Source organism: Nanorana parkeri, unplaced genomic scaffold (assembly GCF_000935625.1).
Source record: "Nanorana parkeri isolate BGI_ZX_2015 unplaced genomic scaffold, ASM93562v1 scaffold17, whole genome shotgun sequence".
Lineage (NCBI taxonomy): Eukaryota > Metazoa > Chordata > Amphibia > Anura > Dicroglossidae > Nanorana > Nanorana parkeri.
Window position 1 is genome coordinate 3,484,097 of NW_017306285.1, and position 19,360 is coordinate 3,503,456.

Genomic DNA, 19,360 nt, shown 5'->3' on the forward strand with positions numbered 1-19,360 from the left:
CTTCAACTTTTTGTTAAGGTTCTCAAGTTCCACCTGTCACTGGCCCCTTGTGTGCATGTGGCCAAGGAAAAAACTTGCTGGCAATGCCCATCAACGTAGAAGGGCCTCTCAGCTGGCAAGTAATTATATGGTTTTGGTCATGAGTCCTGAATAACTATATTCCTGTCTTAAATGATTGGATATCTCCATGTGTAATAGTTGAAAAAATATAAATGCACACATAGACAGATACTCGTCCCATAAATATGCTCAAATGAAGTCTTTTCTTGGTGGGACAGTATGTCATTTTTAGCCACTATAGGTCTGGCTCCTATTGAGCAAAAGAGGTTTAAGACTGTATAAAAATGTTATTATTCCTGCACAAATGCAATATACTTGTAGGGAATTAAGGAAATCTTCACTTCACGAAGGTGCTCAAGTAGCCTACCAAGACACGGACCTCTTTTTGGGTCTTTAATAACTTGAGCTGCAATGGCAGAAACCTGTTAATTTCTCCAGCCTATTAAGGGTTTGGGGAGTTCCATATTAAACAACCGATGGAATTCAATAGTAATTTCCATTCTGCGCGTAAAATTCCTGCATTAAAAGGAGGTGCCCCTTCCCGACACCCCTGTCATCTTGGTCACAAAGCAGTTATTTGTGTCAGTTCTGCTTGTGGGTTAGTCCCTACTTGATCTATTTCGCCGCCCATCATAGGCAGCTCCATGCCTAGTCATGCTGGATTATTCGGACCGTCCGAGTTCTTGCAGGCGTAAGCAACATCTTTGGCAATGCTGCACATGCGGTTGGACATTTGCAGCTCAGGGCGGAAGGCGGCGGGGAAGCAAAATTTCTTGAAGCAGGCCTTGAAGTTCTCATCTAAGAAGGCATAGAGAACTGGATTAAGGCTGCTATTGATGTAGCCCAGGGCGATGCAGAAGAGAAGGATAGCCACCTTGACATCGCTGTCGGGCTTGGCTCCAAGGTTCTGCACCAACACGAAGATCTGGACAGGGGTCCAGCAGATAATAAACACGGCAACGACTACCAACACCAAACGGGTGATCCTCCTCAGGTTACGATCTTTCTCCCTTGACCCAGACAAAACGCGGACTTTCTTCAGTCGTCTAATCATCAGGCTGTAGCAGATGGTGATAATCAAGACAGGAATGACAAAGGAAAACATGAACACACAGGTGCCGAAGACCGGTTCCCAATAATGTTCAGGATCAGGCAATTGAACCATACACTCAATACCTGCAAGAATAGGGGAAAAAAACATGTTATTAAAGGGTTTTCTTACCCATACATTCATCCAATCTGTCCCTGAAATGTGGCCTAAAACATAAAGTTGCAAATTGTCTGCTAAACCGGTGGTCTGATGCAGTCTAAATGTGCCCCCTGTCATGTGTTTGCTGCATGGGCAGACAGATAATAGCTATTAAATTGTAACTCACGACAAAACTTTTTTTTTTCTTGTGTTATGAACAGAGTAGGAATGGCTGCCTCTTGTTTAGTTGGCAAGAGTCTTCCTCATTTCCTGTCCCAGTGACAAGGTTGTCACTGGAACGAGAATTGAGGAAAAACCTCCAGCAAGGAACCCATTTAGCTATAAAAAGCTGATAGGGCCACCAGCCTTCTCTTACTCTACTAAAGAAAATTGTTTTGTAGCTGCCTGTGTCACCATTGCAGATTTTCCACCACTTCCTGTCCTGGTAACATGTTGTCCAAAGGAAAGGAAATCTCTCCAATGGGCCTTATAATTGACCGAGGTTCTATTCCTTCCCTATTCTTGCCAAAAAAGCTGGAGATACACTTTAAGGGACCTGCTTCTCCCAGCTTTCAGAATACTTAGGTGTCTGGGTGCAAGGGGACATGGTTATGGTGTTACATTTCCTTCACATTCCACTGGTAAATCAACTGCCTGCCCTGGAGTGATTTTAAAGCTTTAGAGCATCTTGTGTAGCCAGATGGAAGATGTTTAGTGGGGCACAGACAGCCTGCTAAATACCAAACGACATATAATTATAACAAGTGGGTTGTTGATTTGTAATGAAAGCTTGATTTCATTCTTTTCATTGCAGTGCCTCAAAATCCCCCTTTCTCTAAGTGAAAATGCTGCTTCCTGTTCTCACACTGCAGTGCTCTATGCTGGTATAGCTGAGAAACGTTACACCCCTCTGTCCAATGTGCTCACACAAACCTTTATTGCAGAGGAAGAAAGGGGGCATGTCTGACCAGAGAGGAGGTGTGTCTGACCATGTCTGTTGCGGAATGCTGATTACAGAGAGCACTGGGACTAACGTTTGGACTCCACGGTCATATTTACGCACCCTGCACAAAGCGGAGGTAGGACTGGGAGCAATGGAGGTTTTTAGTACAATGTCTTTCTGAATGCTTTGATCTTGATTGCAACATTTCAGTCAAAGGGTCAGTCAAAGGGTCAGCCCGTATGATATGACATTTTCAGGTAAAGCTAATTTCTGAGGGATTAAATCACTGGCCGACTTTTGATGTCCCCTGAGGACTCCAGAGTTCCTGACTATACGCCAGTCACTAGTGTCTCACGCTTCCTTTTCCTCCTGGAGTTCCTACAAGATGTAATAAACCTGAGGGTGATTGAGTGCACCAAAATCCTCCCCAAGCTGAAACATGACTTTTGGATGGATTGACCCCATTTATTTTAACATTCACATTTCGTGATAGTTTTGACCCTTTTGCGTTGTCGGGAACAAAACATGGTGTAAGCAAGAATTCCCCTTCAGGATCTCATCAAGCAATGTTCAGTGATAGAAACTGCCTAGCTACACAGAACCTGCAAATAATCCAATCAGATCAGGAGCAGGAAAATTATAGGTTCATTCCCACACCGGCACACAAACACAATGTATCTAACGTGTCACTATAATTTGCTTCTTTAGAAATAGTGTTTCGGTAGAAAGTCCCAGAGCTTGCTTGATTTATATCCTCAAAAGAACGCAATATCCTCGGCAATTCTAGCAGAACCTCGCGCATTACCAACCACCCTTCATTTATTGGTCTGCCTTGTGACAGCCTGATATACACTCAAGACAAAAAACGCGCTGCGGAATTCAAGAAGGCAGTGTGAAAAAAGCACGAGCCACAGAGCAAGCAAGCACAAGAGGTCTGAGCACTCGTATAGTATATATAATACACTATATATATATATATAGAGTATGCTTTCTGTGGAGTGTATAACAGTGATTGGCCATCATAGGGACACGTCACTCGCAATCCTTCTCTACGACGCATCAATCGTAATCATTATTTCAATTTTTTTCTTTAATGCCATGAAAATGTTATTGGTTTAGATGGTTTACTTTCATTTTCATTTCTCAAAGAAAAAGAATTTCACACGCCACCCAATTTCACATTTCCTTCCAATTATTGATTTGGTGAAGCCTGGTGGGCAGAACCATCTTTCCTATATATCTTTGATACTCCCTGCCATAATTTCTGGCTTCTGTTCCCAGTGACCTGCGTAGATGGTGGGAACTCCTAATAATGGGCACAGCAGGTGTGCAGTCCTGGGATTACAGTACAGGGATGGTGGGAGCCCCTCACAAGCCCCTCGTAATGTGTGCAAACCCAGGAATTCGGTGCAGGGAAGTTGGGAGTTCCTCATAATGGGCATGTAAGGTGTGCAAACCCGGGAACATAGAACTTGGATGGTGGTAACCCCTTTTAATGAGCACAGCAGGTGTACAGACCTGTGAACTCAATGCAGGGAAGGTGGAAAACCCTCAAAATGGGCACTGCAGGTGAACAGACCCAGAAACTCAATGCAAGGATGGTGGGATCCTCATAATGTGGTGTTCACAGCCAGGAACTCAGCTCAGGGATGGTAAGAACCCCTTGTAATGGTCACAGGAGGTGTCCAGACTTGGTAACTCAGTGCAGGGATGGTGGGAGCTCCCCATAATGGACATGTAAGGTGTGCACAGCTGGGAGCTCAGCGCAGGGATGGTGGCAACCACTCATAATGCGCATGTCAGGCGTGCAGAGGAGTGAATACAGCGTAGAGATCTAATCAATAGAGCACCCAAGAACAGTGGTGTTCAAAGGGTGGGTAGAAAAGAGCGGTAAGTAGAAGAGGGCACCTTTCCCACCAATCACCCGTATAAGTGGATCAGAAGATGACTAACCTGCATTGCTAAGTGGAATAGGGAAAAGTCAGGTCACCAACTGTCTGGCAGGGCTCTGTAAATCTCACGACTGGATGGGTAAAATAACAAGTCATTTGGCAATTAAAACAGCTCCCATGTACATGTATTTCAACCATGTGCTTAGCTGTTGGCCAAGTGTTCAGCTAAAAATATCCAGGCTCTGCCTCCTGCTAAGTAGAGCACAGGGATTGTACTTTACTGCTCCTGCCTCTCTGTGCAAGTCTACCGGTTGGGGCTGACTGCTTAAAAACAATGCACTCTCTATGTGGCTGACATTTCATCTCAGCAGACATTGATCAGGGATTCCAGTCAAATGCACACAGCCTTTAGATGAGGTATCTACCAGCCCGTGTTGTGAAACATTCATGAATATATTTTTACGAAAACGTAAAAATGTGAAGACAGCATTAAAAAAACCGGGGCTAAACATTACAATAATAACTCAAAATATGTGCTCGCCGAGCCTTTTCTTTGCATGCGGCCCTGTCAGAACTCCGAGGCAGAAAGAGCGAGACATTAATTCTAAGGTAATTAAGCCCAACGCTACTTATTCTAAAAGGCAGAGCCGCTGGCGATCAGCAGTGATATATAACTTTAATAACATTCCCCAGTAGCAGCAGGTAAAACCCCTCCAGAGGAGCGAAGACTGACATGAAGGCTGAGAAAACGGGAAAGAGCCGCCAAGGCAGAAGGATAGGCAATCATAAGAAAAAACGCTGAGATAGGTTATGAGGCCTAGTCCGTGTGATCCGTCTGGGCAATTACCGGTACAAAAAGGACAGCTCAGTGGCGGAAGAGCGGCAAGAGGTGACTTTTTATTGGAGCCCCCCCCTCTTTTGTTGTGTTGATCACAGCAGGATACAGCTTCACAACAACCATGACTTAATCAGATCTCATTTCTCCAGAGAGACCCTCCGCCTTCCCAATCCCTTGCCCACCAAAGCCTGCATCGACTAAAGACAAGTTCCTGTGATTTATGACTGCTCCAACCTTCCACAACATTATTTGTGTAGCAGAAACCCATAAAAATGCAAGGTTATTGCAACTATGCAAGTTAAACTGTGAAGAGATGTAAAGCAAAACCCTGGGCTGGCCAACAAAAAAATGTAGGTAATGCACCATAAACCTCCCCCTCACTACCCCCCACTCCCTCATATGCAGTATACAATGCTTCTTTAGTCTAAGGGGGTCCTAACAGTCATAGAGGAATACTTACCTTAAGGCCAGATTCCCATTGTAGCATAAAGTACAACAATGTGCGGCAATGCGCATTGGCGTGCTGCCGTGCCAGTCATCCAGAATGTGCAATTTCTGTCTAGTTTTGTGTTAGAGTGGGGAAGGCCATGTTCATGTTGATGTCTATGTTTGGAGTGTTCGCTCCAATGGGGTCATCTGTTATAAACACAATGCTTGAAGAATGGAAATTATTGCTCGGATGTGCAAATTTAAAAGGTGATTCTAAGTGCTGAATCCTTCAATGGCAAGAAAACGATTAACACGCCTCTTTGCACTCGAAAAAGTAAAAAACGTATTCAACAAAGTGCAATGATATTGTATCTCCCGACAGTCGCTATGTGTCAACTATATACTTGCCCCAGCATCCCAAAGTCTGTTCAGCCCTCGATGAGGAACAATGAGGACGCTGTCCAAACAAGCCCCGCAGTATCCAAAAATGATAGGTGGCCGGCGGCCAGTCCTTATTGCTCTCTAAAAAAAATCGTCTGCTGTGTGTTTTTTTTTTCCTCCGGTGTCTATCCTGTAGCTGTGAAAGTGATCTGGTAACTTTAACACGGCCACATCTGTCCCTGTCACTGTAATATCACACAGCTTCCAGAGTGATCTATAATTCATGTCCTCGGCACGTCCTGCGGGGCGATAGCTTGTAGGCAGTAATAGAAGAATACTAATGACAAGAGCACTGGCTAGTAGGGACCCTGGGTGCCATTTCTAAAACATCAAGGAAAAGAAAGAGATATCCCGATACCGGAACTTCAGGTATCAGGAAGCCGTGCGGCAAGTGGTTACACGCTGCCCAGCGTCCTGAGTTGTCGGGAAGTGGGCTCTATGCTCCCTCATCACCAGGGAGCATGGAGCTGGCTTTCTGGCCAACCCGGAAACTGAAGGGGCCGTTAATGAAGCCGGGCCCAATGTCATGACTTGATGACCTGATTGGCTGGGAAGCAGTTTCCATGCTTAGTCACCTGGTGACGAGGCAGCATGGAGACGGCTTCCTGACTAATCAGGAAGCCGGGTGGCGAATCATTACATGCCTCCGGCTTCCTTAAAGGACTTTCAGTATCAGTATCGGCAAGTATCGAAAAAAATATATATCGGTACTTGTACTCCATACCGAAAAAATGGTATCGGTGTATCCCTAAGATCCTGCCAGTAACACACTTCCTGTCCTAGCGTGACAAGACCTGCTCACCGTACTATGGAGGAGTAGCGTTGACACCTTAGGCTGCTCACCTGAATTCAACTACAGAAGTCTTCTCCCCACATCCCCATTACATACATAGGGAGGAGGTGTTTTGTAGTTAGATAGCTGGGAAGGCTGGTGACATTGTTTGAGATTGAGGAAGTGAAAAGGACACTGGATTTCTGGCGAGATCAACAGATATAAAAGGGGGGGGGGGGGGGTGTTGGTAATAATGTTATTTTTATAGGCAGCCCAACTCTTTGAAGCTCCCCTGAAACAGAAAGGGGCTAATTCTTCTATTCTGCCCCATACAGAAGTTGTTGTTTTTCTCAGTCCCCAGCCCTAATAGCCAGTCTTTAGTCTGAGGAGTATACACATTAAGTCATTAAATACTCTGGGAACGTTTTAATTAAGAACTCCGTACGGAATAAAACATTTTTCTTTGCAGCACACTCGCAAAGCCAGGTCAGGAAAACACGCGTGCCACTTTTACATCAACCTTCATTATATCAATAATTCCCATCTGCAGAGGTCAGGGCAGACTGCACGGTGTCAGAGACATCACAGGCTTGGCTAGATAGCTTCATGTCAACTGTTTTTAAACAGGACCTGCTGAATTAAAGTGGACCTAATAGCAGATATATGATTTCATGTAAAGGGCAGCAGGCTATGCAATATGTCAGTGTCACTTCAGAGAGATCACAGAACTTCCCCTGACAATGCCTTTTTTTTTCTCTAGAAGGATGGCCAGGGCCGGATTTCCCACAAGGCCAACCGAGGCCCGGCCTTGGGGCAGCAGGGAGTAGAGGGGCAGCAGGGGTGTGGAATTCCTATCTCCCAATGCCCGGGCGGGTAGTTGTTTTCTACATTTAGCTCTGCTTTGGGCAAGCAGAGCTAAATGTACAGCGGGAAAGCCGCTGCTTGTTCTGCACAAGTGATCTCGGTGACTTTGCAGAGATCACTTGTATGCAGCCTGCACGTCTGCCATTCTCCATAGGGGGAGGGGGGGGGTGGCATGTAGGGGGCCGCATTGAGGAACCTGGCCTTGTGGCAGCAGGGAGAATTAATCCGGCCCTGAAGATGGCATCACTTTTGTTAAGGCATCATCCAAGGTCACCATCTCCTGGTCTATGATGCCGGCTCAGAGAAGACTGGTCTCAGTCTAAGTAAAGTCACTGGTCTGCAGCCCAGGGATGGCTTTTTAATGATAGAAGGTGGAACTTTAAAAAAAAAAAAATGGTTCTTTTGCTGTATATCATGACATGTCAAGATTTTTTTCATGCACACATGTATAGTTACTGAAAGCTACCCATAAATGTAAAAGGCCAACAATGGTTCACATGGTTCTAATCTAACAAGCATAGGTTGGTGGAAAGGGCTGTGGCATAGACATGGACTTTCCCACAGACATGGCTTTGCCTTACCCAACCTGTTTACATCAGTATAACAAAGCCACTATGCAGTCCTTTACTACGGGTCTGCAGCAGATCACAGACCTATTACTAGCAAAAAAAAAAGATTGTCATCCTCCTGAGCGCTACACTTTTGGTAGATATGTGTATCAGTGCCCCATGTCCGCACCAATCGAAAACTGGATGCTAGACTGACAAATATAGTATTACTTTATCTAGCTAAACACAAGTTGGTTTTATGGAATAAGTCAAATGTAAAAAAAATTGGCTACTGACCCTCACTGTCCATCTCCGCTGAGCCCATGACCATAACGGGAATACCGATGAAGGAGGCCAGAATCCAGATACAGACGTTGACCACTTTGGCCTTGTGCGGGGTACGGATATCAAGCGCCTTCACCGGGTGGCAGATAGCGATGTAGCGGTCGACACTCATCATGGTCAGGGTGAACGTGCTGGTGAACATGTTGTAGTAATCGATGGCAATGGCGATTTTACACAAGGCGTTTCCGAAGGGCCAAATCCCCATGATGATGTCCGTGCCCTGAAACGGGAGGGTCATCAGGACCAGTGCGTCGGCCAGAGCCAGATTAAAGATGTAGATGTTGGTGGCGGTTTTCATCTTGGTGTATCTAGGGGGAAAACAAGGCATCAATATGTAAAAAAACAAAACATGACGCAATATAAGACAGTCAAGCTCATTGTCATCACTGAGAGTGCAGCCTATCCATTTACTAGAGACCAGTGACATCACTGAGAATGCAGCCTATCCATTCACTAGAGACCGGTGACATCACTGAGAATGCAGCCTACCCATTCACTAGAGACCGGTGGTATCACTGAGAATGCAGCCTATCCATTAACTAGAGAGAGACCGGTGACATCACTGAGAATGCAGCCTATCCAATCACTAGAGACCGGTGACATCACTGAGAATGCAGCCTATCCAATCACTAGAGACCGGTGACATCACTGAGAATGCAGCCTATCTATTCACTAGAGAGCAGTGACATCACTGAGAATGCAGCCTATCCATTCACTAGACGGTGACATCACTGAGAATGCAACCTATTCTGCAACCTAACCCGGTGATAGAAATGTAAACTATAATGGTTTTAAGTCAAATTTATTTCTATTTCTTAACTTCACAACTTTTTTATCTGATGTCTTTTGTGTCTTTTCAGCATATGTATACATTCCTAGTAAACCTTTTATATGTGACAAAGGATTTTTACAGAGCACAGTAGTAAATATCTCCCTTCAGATTGCTCCCGTCTGACTGATGTGTCTGATAAGGGATCTGTTACTCCTATAACTCATTCAGTTGATTCATTCAGCTTGAGCTACTGATCTCTGTCCACAACAGGCTACAGAAAATGAAAAAAGCGACTACAGCTCCATCTGCTGGCTGGATAAAAGACTGCATAATACTCATATGCAGTATTTCTTATTTACCGGACTGGAGGAAAAATATTTTTTACATTTTTTTTTAGCCCTGAATATAATATAAAGGAAAATATGTCCAAAACCACTACGCATTCCTTTTAAACAATCACTTCTGAAGCCTGTGGGTTTATTTTTGACTAGTGAATAACATTTTCTCCTCTGTGGTCACAAATAGCACAATACAGAGTTCCCGGTGAGCTGAGAGAACAATATTATACCGTGCCGGGAGCACATGGAAGCAAAACAACTCAATCAAGGTCAAAGCGAGCCACCTAGGAAGCCTTTCAATGTCAACCTTTACCGCAAGGCTGCCTATATGCTCTACTCTTCAACAGGATATATTAAATTCATAAGTGACTGGCATCAGATGCCTCGTACGAAAAGGTGATTCGAGGTAATGCAATAGGGAGCGGAAGACAGGCAGGAACAGCTATCAGAATATTTTAAGTATGAGCCAAAACATTAACCGCGCTGCCAGATACTTTGCTTTCACTCTGGGATTAGGTTGATCTGCCTTGGCAGCGGAGTCTGCCTCCTCTAGATAGTACGTGGCCAGGATTCTGCGGCGAAGCTTTGCATTTGATGAGCTTAGCGTAGCGCAGAGCTACGTCTGGAGAGCGGAGGCTGGCACCTCTGCGGGCAGATGCGTGCACCGTCATTAGAGGCAGGCACAAAAGAACAGGGCTGGGTCGGTTGTCGCTTGGGATGGAGAGTTAAAGGGCCTTAGATAGCACTGTTAGCATTGGTGCCATCCCATTGCAACCAATTATACTAAGCCGGCCATTCTCCAAGGGTCCTTTTTTTCAGTACAGGTTTTGCTTTTTGGAGGGGGTTAAAGGGCAGCTTTGAGTAAAAAAAAGCTTATTGCACAGAGGACACACTCGCTCCATCGACATTTGTAAAATCATACACAAACCCTTGTGGTCCCCCATCTAGGCTGTGGTGCAGTGCAGAGTGACAACAAGTTTTTTCCGAACATGCAGTTCTGCAGATTAGTGCCACTGCCCCACCTGCTGCAGCCCTTTGTACCAGCTAGGAAATACAAAAACTCCCTTTGCAGCTGCACTGCAAGGGTTAAATGCTTGTTTAGGTCTAGGGTACCTGGGCAAAGGACTTTTAAGCCCACAGTCCTGCATTATAGGTAAGGATGCTGAGGGACAGTCCACAAGCTGCAGTGTAGGGTAGACGAGGAGAGCGCTGACTGCTGGGGGAGCTGGGGTCAGGTAATTAGAACTGCTTTATCCACTACCTTAATACCTTAGACCAGGGGTAGCCAAACTTTGGCCCTCCAGCTGTGGTGAAACTACAAATCCCATGAGGCATTGCAAGACTCTGACAGCCACAGGCATGACTTCCAGTGGCCGATGCATGAAGGAATTTGTAGTTGCACCACAGCTGGGGAGCCGAAGTCTAACTACCCTTGCCCTAGACCTTATGTCTACCTACACCTGCCCTTAACCCTTATGGTGCAAGGGCAGCCCCATTGCAAGGGCAGTTTTAGGTTTCCTCTGGAGTTAGGCTTTAAGGTAACCAGGTCAAGGTTTACGTATCCCAACCCACAAAAACACATCTGCAGGAAATACGGAACACACGAGCATCCCCAGACAATCCAAGTCGGTAATTTCAGCGGTTATTTGGTCCTTCCATGATTTCCGTGGAGCAGATTTAATCCCCTCCCCCGGGGCTGTGAATTATCGAAATGAGTCGGGGAGGAGGGCTGCGGGAGGGGAAAATGCGAGGTGCCGGATCACACCGTCCCGATGATCTTCCCTGCCGAGCGGAATGCCACACTGTCATGTCGGAGCGCGAACAAGCAGAATCAGGGATGCTAGCTTCAGAGCAGCGTCACAGCTCCCAGCAGGATTCAGATGGGAGGACATATATTTATCATTCCATAAAATGAGCACGCTGCTTGACTCCCATACAAGAATGACAATGACATTCCATAACTTGCCACTCGTTACGAATAAAGAATGGATGAAATATTCCAGGCTTTATAAAATGTAACCAGGGAACAAAGATTACCTGCTCGGTATTTCAGTCTTTTCTTTCCAGGCGTTGCTGTAGTGCCCCAGTCCACCCCACTTCCTTTTTGTATGTAAGCTGGAGATCTGGGTACCCCTACTTGTGATGCAGAATAGAAATTCCAGGACATGCCCCCTGCAGGTTCCCTGATGTCACCAACATTTAAAAAAAAGTTCCTTACAGCCGCCAAATTCATGGAAGTTTTAAAGTGTATGTCAAGCCAAAAACCTTTCCTTCTAGGTTTGAATAGAGTGGAAAAAGATTAGAATGCCTCTCTGGTTTTTACTGTTGGAGGCTCCATTAGAGTGATTTCCCTTCACTTCCTGTTGTTGTGCTGAGGGTTCTATACTTCCCCTACTCTACGCTTCTCTGTGTCACTGTTACCCTCACTCCCTGTCTGGTAAAACGCCGCCAACAGCACAGGAAGGGTAATTCTCTCTAACACAGCCTCGGATAGCGGTAAAATCCTGACGGTGGTTCTAATCCTCACGCACTCTATCCAAAATGAAATAAAAAGCTTTTGGCTGGACATACACTTTAAATCTGACCTCCGGCCTTCCCTTCATTCTTGCACAGTTGTACCGGCTCCTCTCCTGGACTGATATTGCTTCCTCTGACATCACTGCACATTGTGAGCTTCTCACAAATGTGCACCAGAAGCTGCAGCAAGTCAGATAGAGCAAGTCAGACATTTCCTGGTTGGAGCCAGCATCATCTAGATCTTTCCTCCCCAGCTTCCCACCCGCTCGCCATGTTATGGAAATGAGGAAAGGGGGAAATGTTCTTTACTTCTAGCACACTTTCTGTCCTAGGGTGACAATGCTGCTCCTCCCAGTAGAGCAGACATCCCAACCTGCAAAACCTTATTTCAGGGAGGTTCCTGTCTCATTTCAAGGAGGTGCCCTTTCGGTTTTTTTGTTGTTTTTTTACAGCAGCCGTCGTCAGAATATAAAAGAAATAATAATAATTATACATACACACACACACACACACACACACACCAATAATACAATAATATTATATATGTATTTATATATACATCAGATTTGTGAATTGATGTTCAAGTATCTGTCAGTGTAAAGGTCACAATTTATTAGACAGCCCGAGACCTTTTTTTTAAAAACACTGAGGAGTAAAGTCCCTGATACACAGTTGACTAGTTGCTATGGTCAGCAAATGAAATAAATGTTCTCTATAACTAGACAACCAGGACATACAATTGATTCTATATTATCCACAAAGGGTTAACAGCACTCTCTCAACCCTGCAGCAGTGCCTGTACCTGCTCTCAATAGTAGTCTATGTCCGCCCTCTCTGTGCAGCAAGTAGCTTCTTCCTTCTGAGAGCCAAGCCTCGTTCTGAGGCTACTCTAGAGATCACATGACCTTCCTCCAGGAGGCAAGCCTCACTCTGAAACTTTACCCACTGATATCTTACCGGAAAGGTTTACTCAGAGTAAACATTTCAGGGAGAAAATGCCTCTCTCGGAGATCAGGGAGCTGATATCTAATAGAGGGAGACTCCCTGAACATCAGGGAGACTTGAGATCCCTGCAGTAGAGTGAATGGGTAATGTCACCCTAGGGCAGGAAGTGTGTTACTGGCAGGATCAGCAGGTGAAAATAAAAGGGAATAAAGCCTGAAACAAGAAAACGAATGCAGCCACCACATCTAAGGGCTGGTAATCTGCAACATATTACATTTTTGTTCTTGGGTTTAGATACACTTAATGGAGCTCTAACCAAAAACAACTCAAATATATAATATACAGTATTCTGGATTTCCGATCCCCCAAATGTGGTGGTTGCATTAATTTTCATTTTATAAGATCATTTTCAGCAAGTACAGAAAATTACCTGTTGATCCCCCCCAAAAATGCTGTGTCCTTCCTGTGAGCTGTACCGATAGGACAAAACATTGTTATCTGTCTGAATGACAACACTGCTCCTTTCTACAGTACAGTGAGTGGACGTTGTCACCCTGGGACAGGAAGTACGTTACTGGCAGGATCAACAGGTAAAAATAAAGGGAAAAAGCGCCTGAAACAGGAAAATCTAATGCAGCCACCACATCTAAGGATTGGTAAGCTTGGGTTTAGATATGCGCACATTAAAAAAAAAGGGTCCATTCAGCATGAGGAATAAAGGAATCTTGTAATAAACCGCAAACGATAACACAAAGGCTTCTAATTAGCTCTTCGGAGTCTGCAGAAAATTCAGACAGGAGCACAGCTGGTCTGTCACCGAGTCCTAAACGGGAGAAGCGACAGGGCGGAACGGAGTGTGTTATTGGTCGATACTTGTTTTTGCGATCAATACGCAACGACCAGACATAATCATGCCAATAGCTTGTATTGTCTGCCACCTTCCACATGCTAATTTGTATCCAGAAACTTCTCCCAGGTTTGGAGGCATAGCGGGATTTTACAGGGGCTATAAAGAGAACCTGTGCTTTGTTTATACAAAGCAACAGGTGCCTGCTCAAACCTCCGCACATACTCACCTTTCCTTTGCTCTTATGATGTCATCAGTTTACTGCAGACAGGAGTAAGCATGTTCCCTGTCTCCCCTGGTAACTTGAAAGCAAGTCCCAAGGTGAGATGCTACAGCTGGGGCTGACCCGGGTCAGACATCAGTGAATGTAGCTGCAGCAGGGGCTGATCCCGGTCAGACATCAGTGAATGTAGCTGCAGCAGGGGCTGATCCCGGTCAGACATCAGTGAATGTAGCTGCAGCAGGGGCTGATCCCGGTCAGACATCAGTGAATGTAGCTGCAGCAGGGGCTGATCCGAGTCAGACATTAGTGAATGTAGCTGCAGCAGGGACTGATCCGGGTCAGACATCTGTGAATGTAGCTGCAGCAGGAACTGATCCGTGTCAGACATCAGTGAATGTAACTGCAGCAGGGGCTGATCTGAATCAGATATTTGCGAATGTAGCTGCAGCAGGGGCTGATCCGGGTCAGACATTAGTGAATGTAACTGCAGCAGGGGCTGATCCGGATCAGACACTTGTGAATGTAGCTGCAGCAGGAGCTGATCCGGGTCAGACATTTGTGAATGTAGCTGCAGCAGGGGCTGATCCGGATCAGACATTTGTAAATGTAGCTGCAGCAGGAGCTGATCCGGGTCAGACATTTGTGAATGTAGCTGCGGCAGGGACTGATCCGGGTCAGACGATCCGGGTCAGACATTTGTAAATGTAGCTGCAGCAGGAGCTGATCCGGGTCAGACATTTGTGAATGTAGCTGCAGCAGGTGCTGATCCGGGTCAAACATCTGTGAATGTAGCTGCGGCAGGGGCTGATCCGGATCAGACATTTGTGAATGTAGCTGCAGCAGGGGCTGATCTGGGTCAGACACTTGTGAATGTAGCTGCAGTAGGTGTGATCCGGGTCAAACATCTGTGAATGTAGCTGCGGCAGGGGCTAATCCGGAGCAGACATTTGTGAATGTAGCTGCGGCAGGGGCTGATCTGGGTCAGACATCAGTGAATGTAGCTGCAGCAGGGGCCGATCTCATGCACAGACATCAGGATTTATATGACTGTGTTGCCCAGCCGGCATCTCAGTGCATGAAGTAGATGGTGAGTCTGGATAATACCTGAACAAATGTGGTGCAGTCTTTCTGCAGATGAAGGCATTGTCAGGGGTAGTACTGTGATGGGTAATACAGACCTGCATGTGTCACACATTACTCGGCATGTATTTATTTAACATGTAAAGGATACTTTGTATCAGGTCCAGGCTACAACACTAAAGGAGAATACAAAAAAACATCATGGCCGTCCCTCTTCCTCAATACAAAGGATGCAAATTAATCTACTGAAGAAGGCAATGTAACCAGCGCGGTGTTTTGTTTTCCAGCAGTGCCGGAGTGATTCATAGCGTGGCCGGCTATATCACCGTCTGATTCATCAAACGATTGGCTGTAGAGGCAGAACTGGTTCTCAAGAATCTCTGATGAGCATCACTGAGCGATGGCTGCAGCCTGGAAAATGTCACGAATAACCTATATTCCAACGCTTCTGTTTTTGGCGTCGGACACAGATTGCAGTGATCTCATCCTTGGAATGCACGGCGCAGCCTGCAGCTTCCCGCTCAAACAACATGGAGTCCGTCCGGCCAAACTGAGACTCAAAAAGAGGGGACTGTCCAGAATAGTGTTAGTTGGAAGTCTGTGTATATCCTTGGTTCACTAAAACGCTGTGATTTGTTGTTTTTTTACCCTTTGTTGCATCTCCTGCGGTCACTTTGCACTGGCATTTCTCAGGGTGGGTTTCCTGATGGTGTCCGTACAATGTCCGTTGGGTCGCTTGTAGTCTCCAACGGAAGACTGTGTGACAACACAGAGCACAATTGGGAGACAAGGACAGAGCACTGTCACCCCGTAACAATAAGTGCTTGCAGGGGCGTCCTGAGGCTGGGTATCATCATCGCGCATGCGCGGCGATCTTATTGATACCTGCCGCTGGCCATCTTGGTGATGGACGCCGGCAGAGAGGGGAGGGGACAGTCACCCGGCGGGATAAGGTATGCCGCTGGGTCCCCTCCTCTCTCCCGACCATGACCGAGTGCCCGACTTTTCAGAGGGGGGTGACACAAAAATGGTGTCAGTCATTATGGTATCACCCCCTCCAATGGTGTCACCCGGGTGAGGGCCGCATCCCCCTTGTGACGCCACTGAGTACTTTCGCAAGGACCTACATTGCAAGATCACTGGGTATTATTTTATTCAAAGCTGCAGAAGAACTCTGGGAAAATCACGCATTTAGCCCTGCAGTGGGGCTACCTCCACACTGCAGCGGTTAACTACTCGTTATACTCGCCTGATCCTTGTACCCCCCCTGGATGCTACACTGGTCCCTGTAGCATCTTCTTCCCCAGGCTCCAGTGGTCTAAGGACCCATCACCCCTAATGAAGGTCCACCGAGGGACATTCCATAGCTGGAGCGGAGCAGCAGAGAGATGAGCGCTCACCACCGCAGGATTGAGGATCAGCTGAGCATATCTTCTGTATTCCGTCCCCTAGAGAAAAATTAGCAGTCAACCCTTGTAGTGCGGGAGTAGCACCAATGCAAGGGTTAACTTTTTTTAAATTCCTGGAGTTCTTCTTTAGGTCTAAAAAGAGCCCCTGTTACAGCAGCTTATCCGATCTCTCCCCCTATCAGCATGGTTCTTATAACCACAACAGCCCTGCAGCACAACAGATTGGCTCCTTGTGTTGCTTCTTCCTCTTCTAATCTGAGCTCTACTGTACTAGGACAGCAAGAGGCTGATACCAGGTCAAAGTAAGCTACTTATACTACTTAAATGAACAATAAAATAAGTTAAATGATGTATTAATGATTCCAGAGCTGCATTCATTTGTGTCCTTATTGTGTCCTCATTTGTGTCCCAGAGTTCAGCTTTAAAAATCTTTCAGCACAAACAATGGTCACTGTATTCACGCGTTCGGCTAGGTGTTGACTCGTTTCGCTAGAGGTGTCCTTTAAGTTCTGGCTGTTATTTAAAAAAAAGTGGATCAATTATTGCGGCTGGAATCACAGGCATATGCGAATAGCTGTGGCTGGGATGCCTGTACAAGGCAGTGACAGGCTGACAGATGTCGCTGTTCGCATGTATCCACACATCCATCGGTTACTCACAGCTAGGGTCATGTGACCAGTCCTGGACAAAGTCTGTCTGCATCCAGGACAGGTTATCTGTCCCTAGCCACAGGTAACCAGTGTTTGTAAGGATACTTGTGAACAGCGGTGGACCCCAGTGGCACCTGTCTGTCTGTCATTGCTTTGTATTGTCCTCCTGGCCGCAGCTATATTTTTTTTCCCGGTACTCGCCGATACCGAATACCGATACCAGAAGTCCCATTAAGGAAGCCAGGCAGCATGTAATGACTCGCCACCTGGCTTCCCGATCAGCAGGGAAGCCGTCTCCATGCTCCCTCGTCCCCAGGTGACGGGGAAACATGGAGCCGGCTTTCTGGCCAATCATAAAGCTGGGGGGCGTGTAATGACATGCTGCCCGGGTCCATGCTCGAGGGAGCATGAAGACGGTTTCCTGGCCAATCAGGAAGCCAGGCAGAATGTAATGACTCGCTGCCCGGATTCCTGATACCGGAAGCTCAAGTATCGGGCTAGGCATCGAAGCATTTGGGCGAGTACGAGTACCCGCCCAAATACTCGGCATCGGCGCCATTACGAGTATCGGTATCAGTGCATCCCTAGTTATAACCCCTGTCAGCTTTTTTTCTGCCATATGTGTCCCATTGGGGAGATTTACCTTCACTTCCTGTCCAATAGCCGCAACACGAAGTAAAAGGAATTCCTTTCAAAGAAAAGTGAAATCCCTGGTCGTCACCAGAACTCGCCATGGGAAAATTTCTCATTTAATTCTGTTCTGACGACAATAAAGAATTTGGGATTTTCAATGATAACGGTCACCAGGACCAATAGAGAGGGTGAATCTTCTGAATGGGGGACAGACAGCAATAAAAACCTGACAGGGGGTCTAATCCCTCTCCACTCTATCCACAAATAAATAAAAAAAGAAAAGATTTTGGCTTCAGTTGCACTTTAAATATACTATTAAATGTGTTGTTTTTTGTTACCTCTATGAACTACAGAACACCCCCACCCCATGTTATGGAGATGAAGAGAGGGAAAGGTCTTCTGTGGTCCTAACACACTTCTTGTCCTATGGGGTGACAATGCCACTCCTTCATAGATACAGCACAGCGAGAGAGCGTTGTCACCCTCGGACAGGAAGTGTGTTACTAGCACAATCACCAAGTGAAATTAAAGGAGAAAAAGCCTTAAGAAATTAAAGTAATGCAGCCATCACATCTAAGGATTAGACATTTTAATAGCCCCCTCCCCACAACTTCTATTTGCCCTCTGGAGCAAAGGGTTTAGATAAAGACACCAGGAATGGTTTGATGCCCCCCTAGGCCAAGGAAGGCCAACAGTACGTGGCCTTTCCCCAGACCTGAGGCTAGCCAATAGCAGTCCTCTCTCACTTTAGCTTTGGCTCACCTACACATCTGGCGTAGCCGAGCGGCTCGAGGGACTATGACGAAGCTTTGACATTCCCATTCATTAGAGGTGTCTGCGTGACCAGCTACTGTGACTGACTCATGTAGTCATCAGTTGCGAATGGCTCAATCCGCACGGGGACGCCATGTACGAGGCTGTCAAACATGCTGTCCCGGGGCTGCCAGTGCTGCGGCGTCTGTGACACGGTTATTCCGGTGTGTTAATTACCATCTTGTCAGGAAATGGTAAAGAGCGCAAGACACCGGCAGCTAGTCCCACGTCCTTGGGTCCCCAGTGTATTGCTGGAATGAAAGGACTGTAGGCAAGCCTATAAAAACACCTTTATATTCCCTTCCCTATGTGTTCCTTCACCGATTAAATCATTGTGTAATCATCTGAAATCTTCTTTATACAGTAAACTCTCTGTTATCCGGAATTCAACTAAACGGAACTCTCATCTAACCAAAAAGAAAACAAATACCCTGTGCGCTCACTGTTCTGCTCATCTGTGGCATGTATTATCCTGGAAACAATCGTGTGTCGATTTGGTCTTTATTTGTTTTGATGACTGCATTTCATTATTAATACGAAGTCAATACAGAGTTTATGTTATGATATGTTATAGTATGGGGTATGGCATTAGCTAGACCTATTTTTAATAGTAACTCTCAAGCAACCAGAAACTACATTTATCCAGAATCTACCAATCCTGGATAACGGGGAATTTACTGTATTAAGTTTATCAAAATTGCAGTGAGAGTACCTGCTTGGTAAAACATATAGATATATCAATATAGATCTATATATAAAACAATTATAAATCTTTATATTTTATAAGTATTTATAAAAATATAAATATTTAT

At 45.8% G+C, this 19,360-nt stretch overlaps 1 protein-coding gene across 1 annotated transcript in view; it reads right to left on the reverse strand.

Moving 5' to 3' along the window:
- Window positions 1-666: 666 nt before the first annotated feature.
- The window catches only part of OPRL1 (opioid related nociceptin receptor 1), a 42,095-nt gene continuing 23,401 nt past the window's right edge, over window positions 667-19,360 (reverse strand). Inside the window, exons 3-4 of the mRNA XM_018559999.1 lie at window positions 8,274-8,629; window positions 667-1,236 (exon numbers count right to left, since the gene is read on the reverse strand). Coding sequence (XP_018415501.1) covers window positions 713-1,236; window positions 8,274-8,629 — 880 coding nt within the window. The 3' untranslated portion in view covers window positions 667-712. The remainder of the gene's footprint in view (window positions 1,237-8,273; window positions 8,630-19,360) is intronic.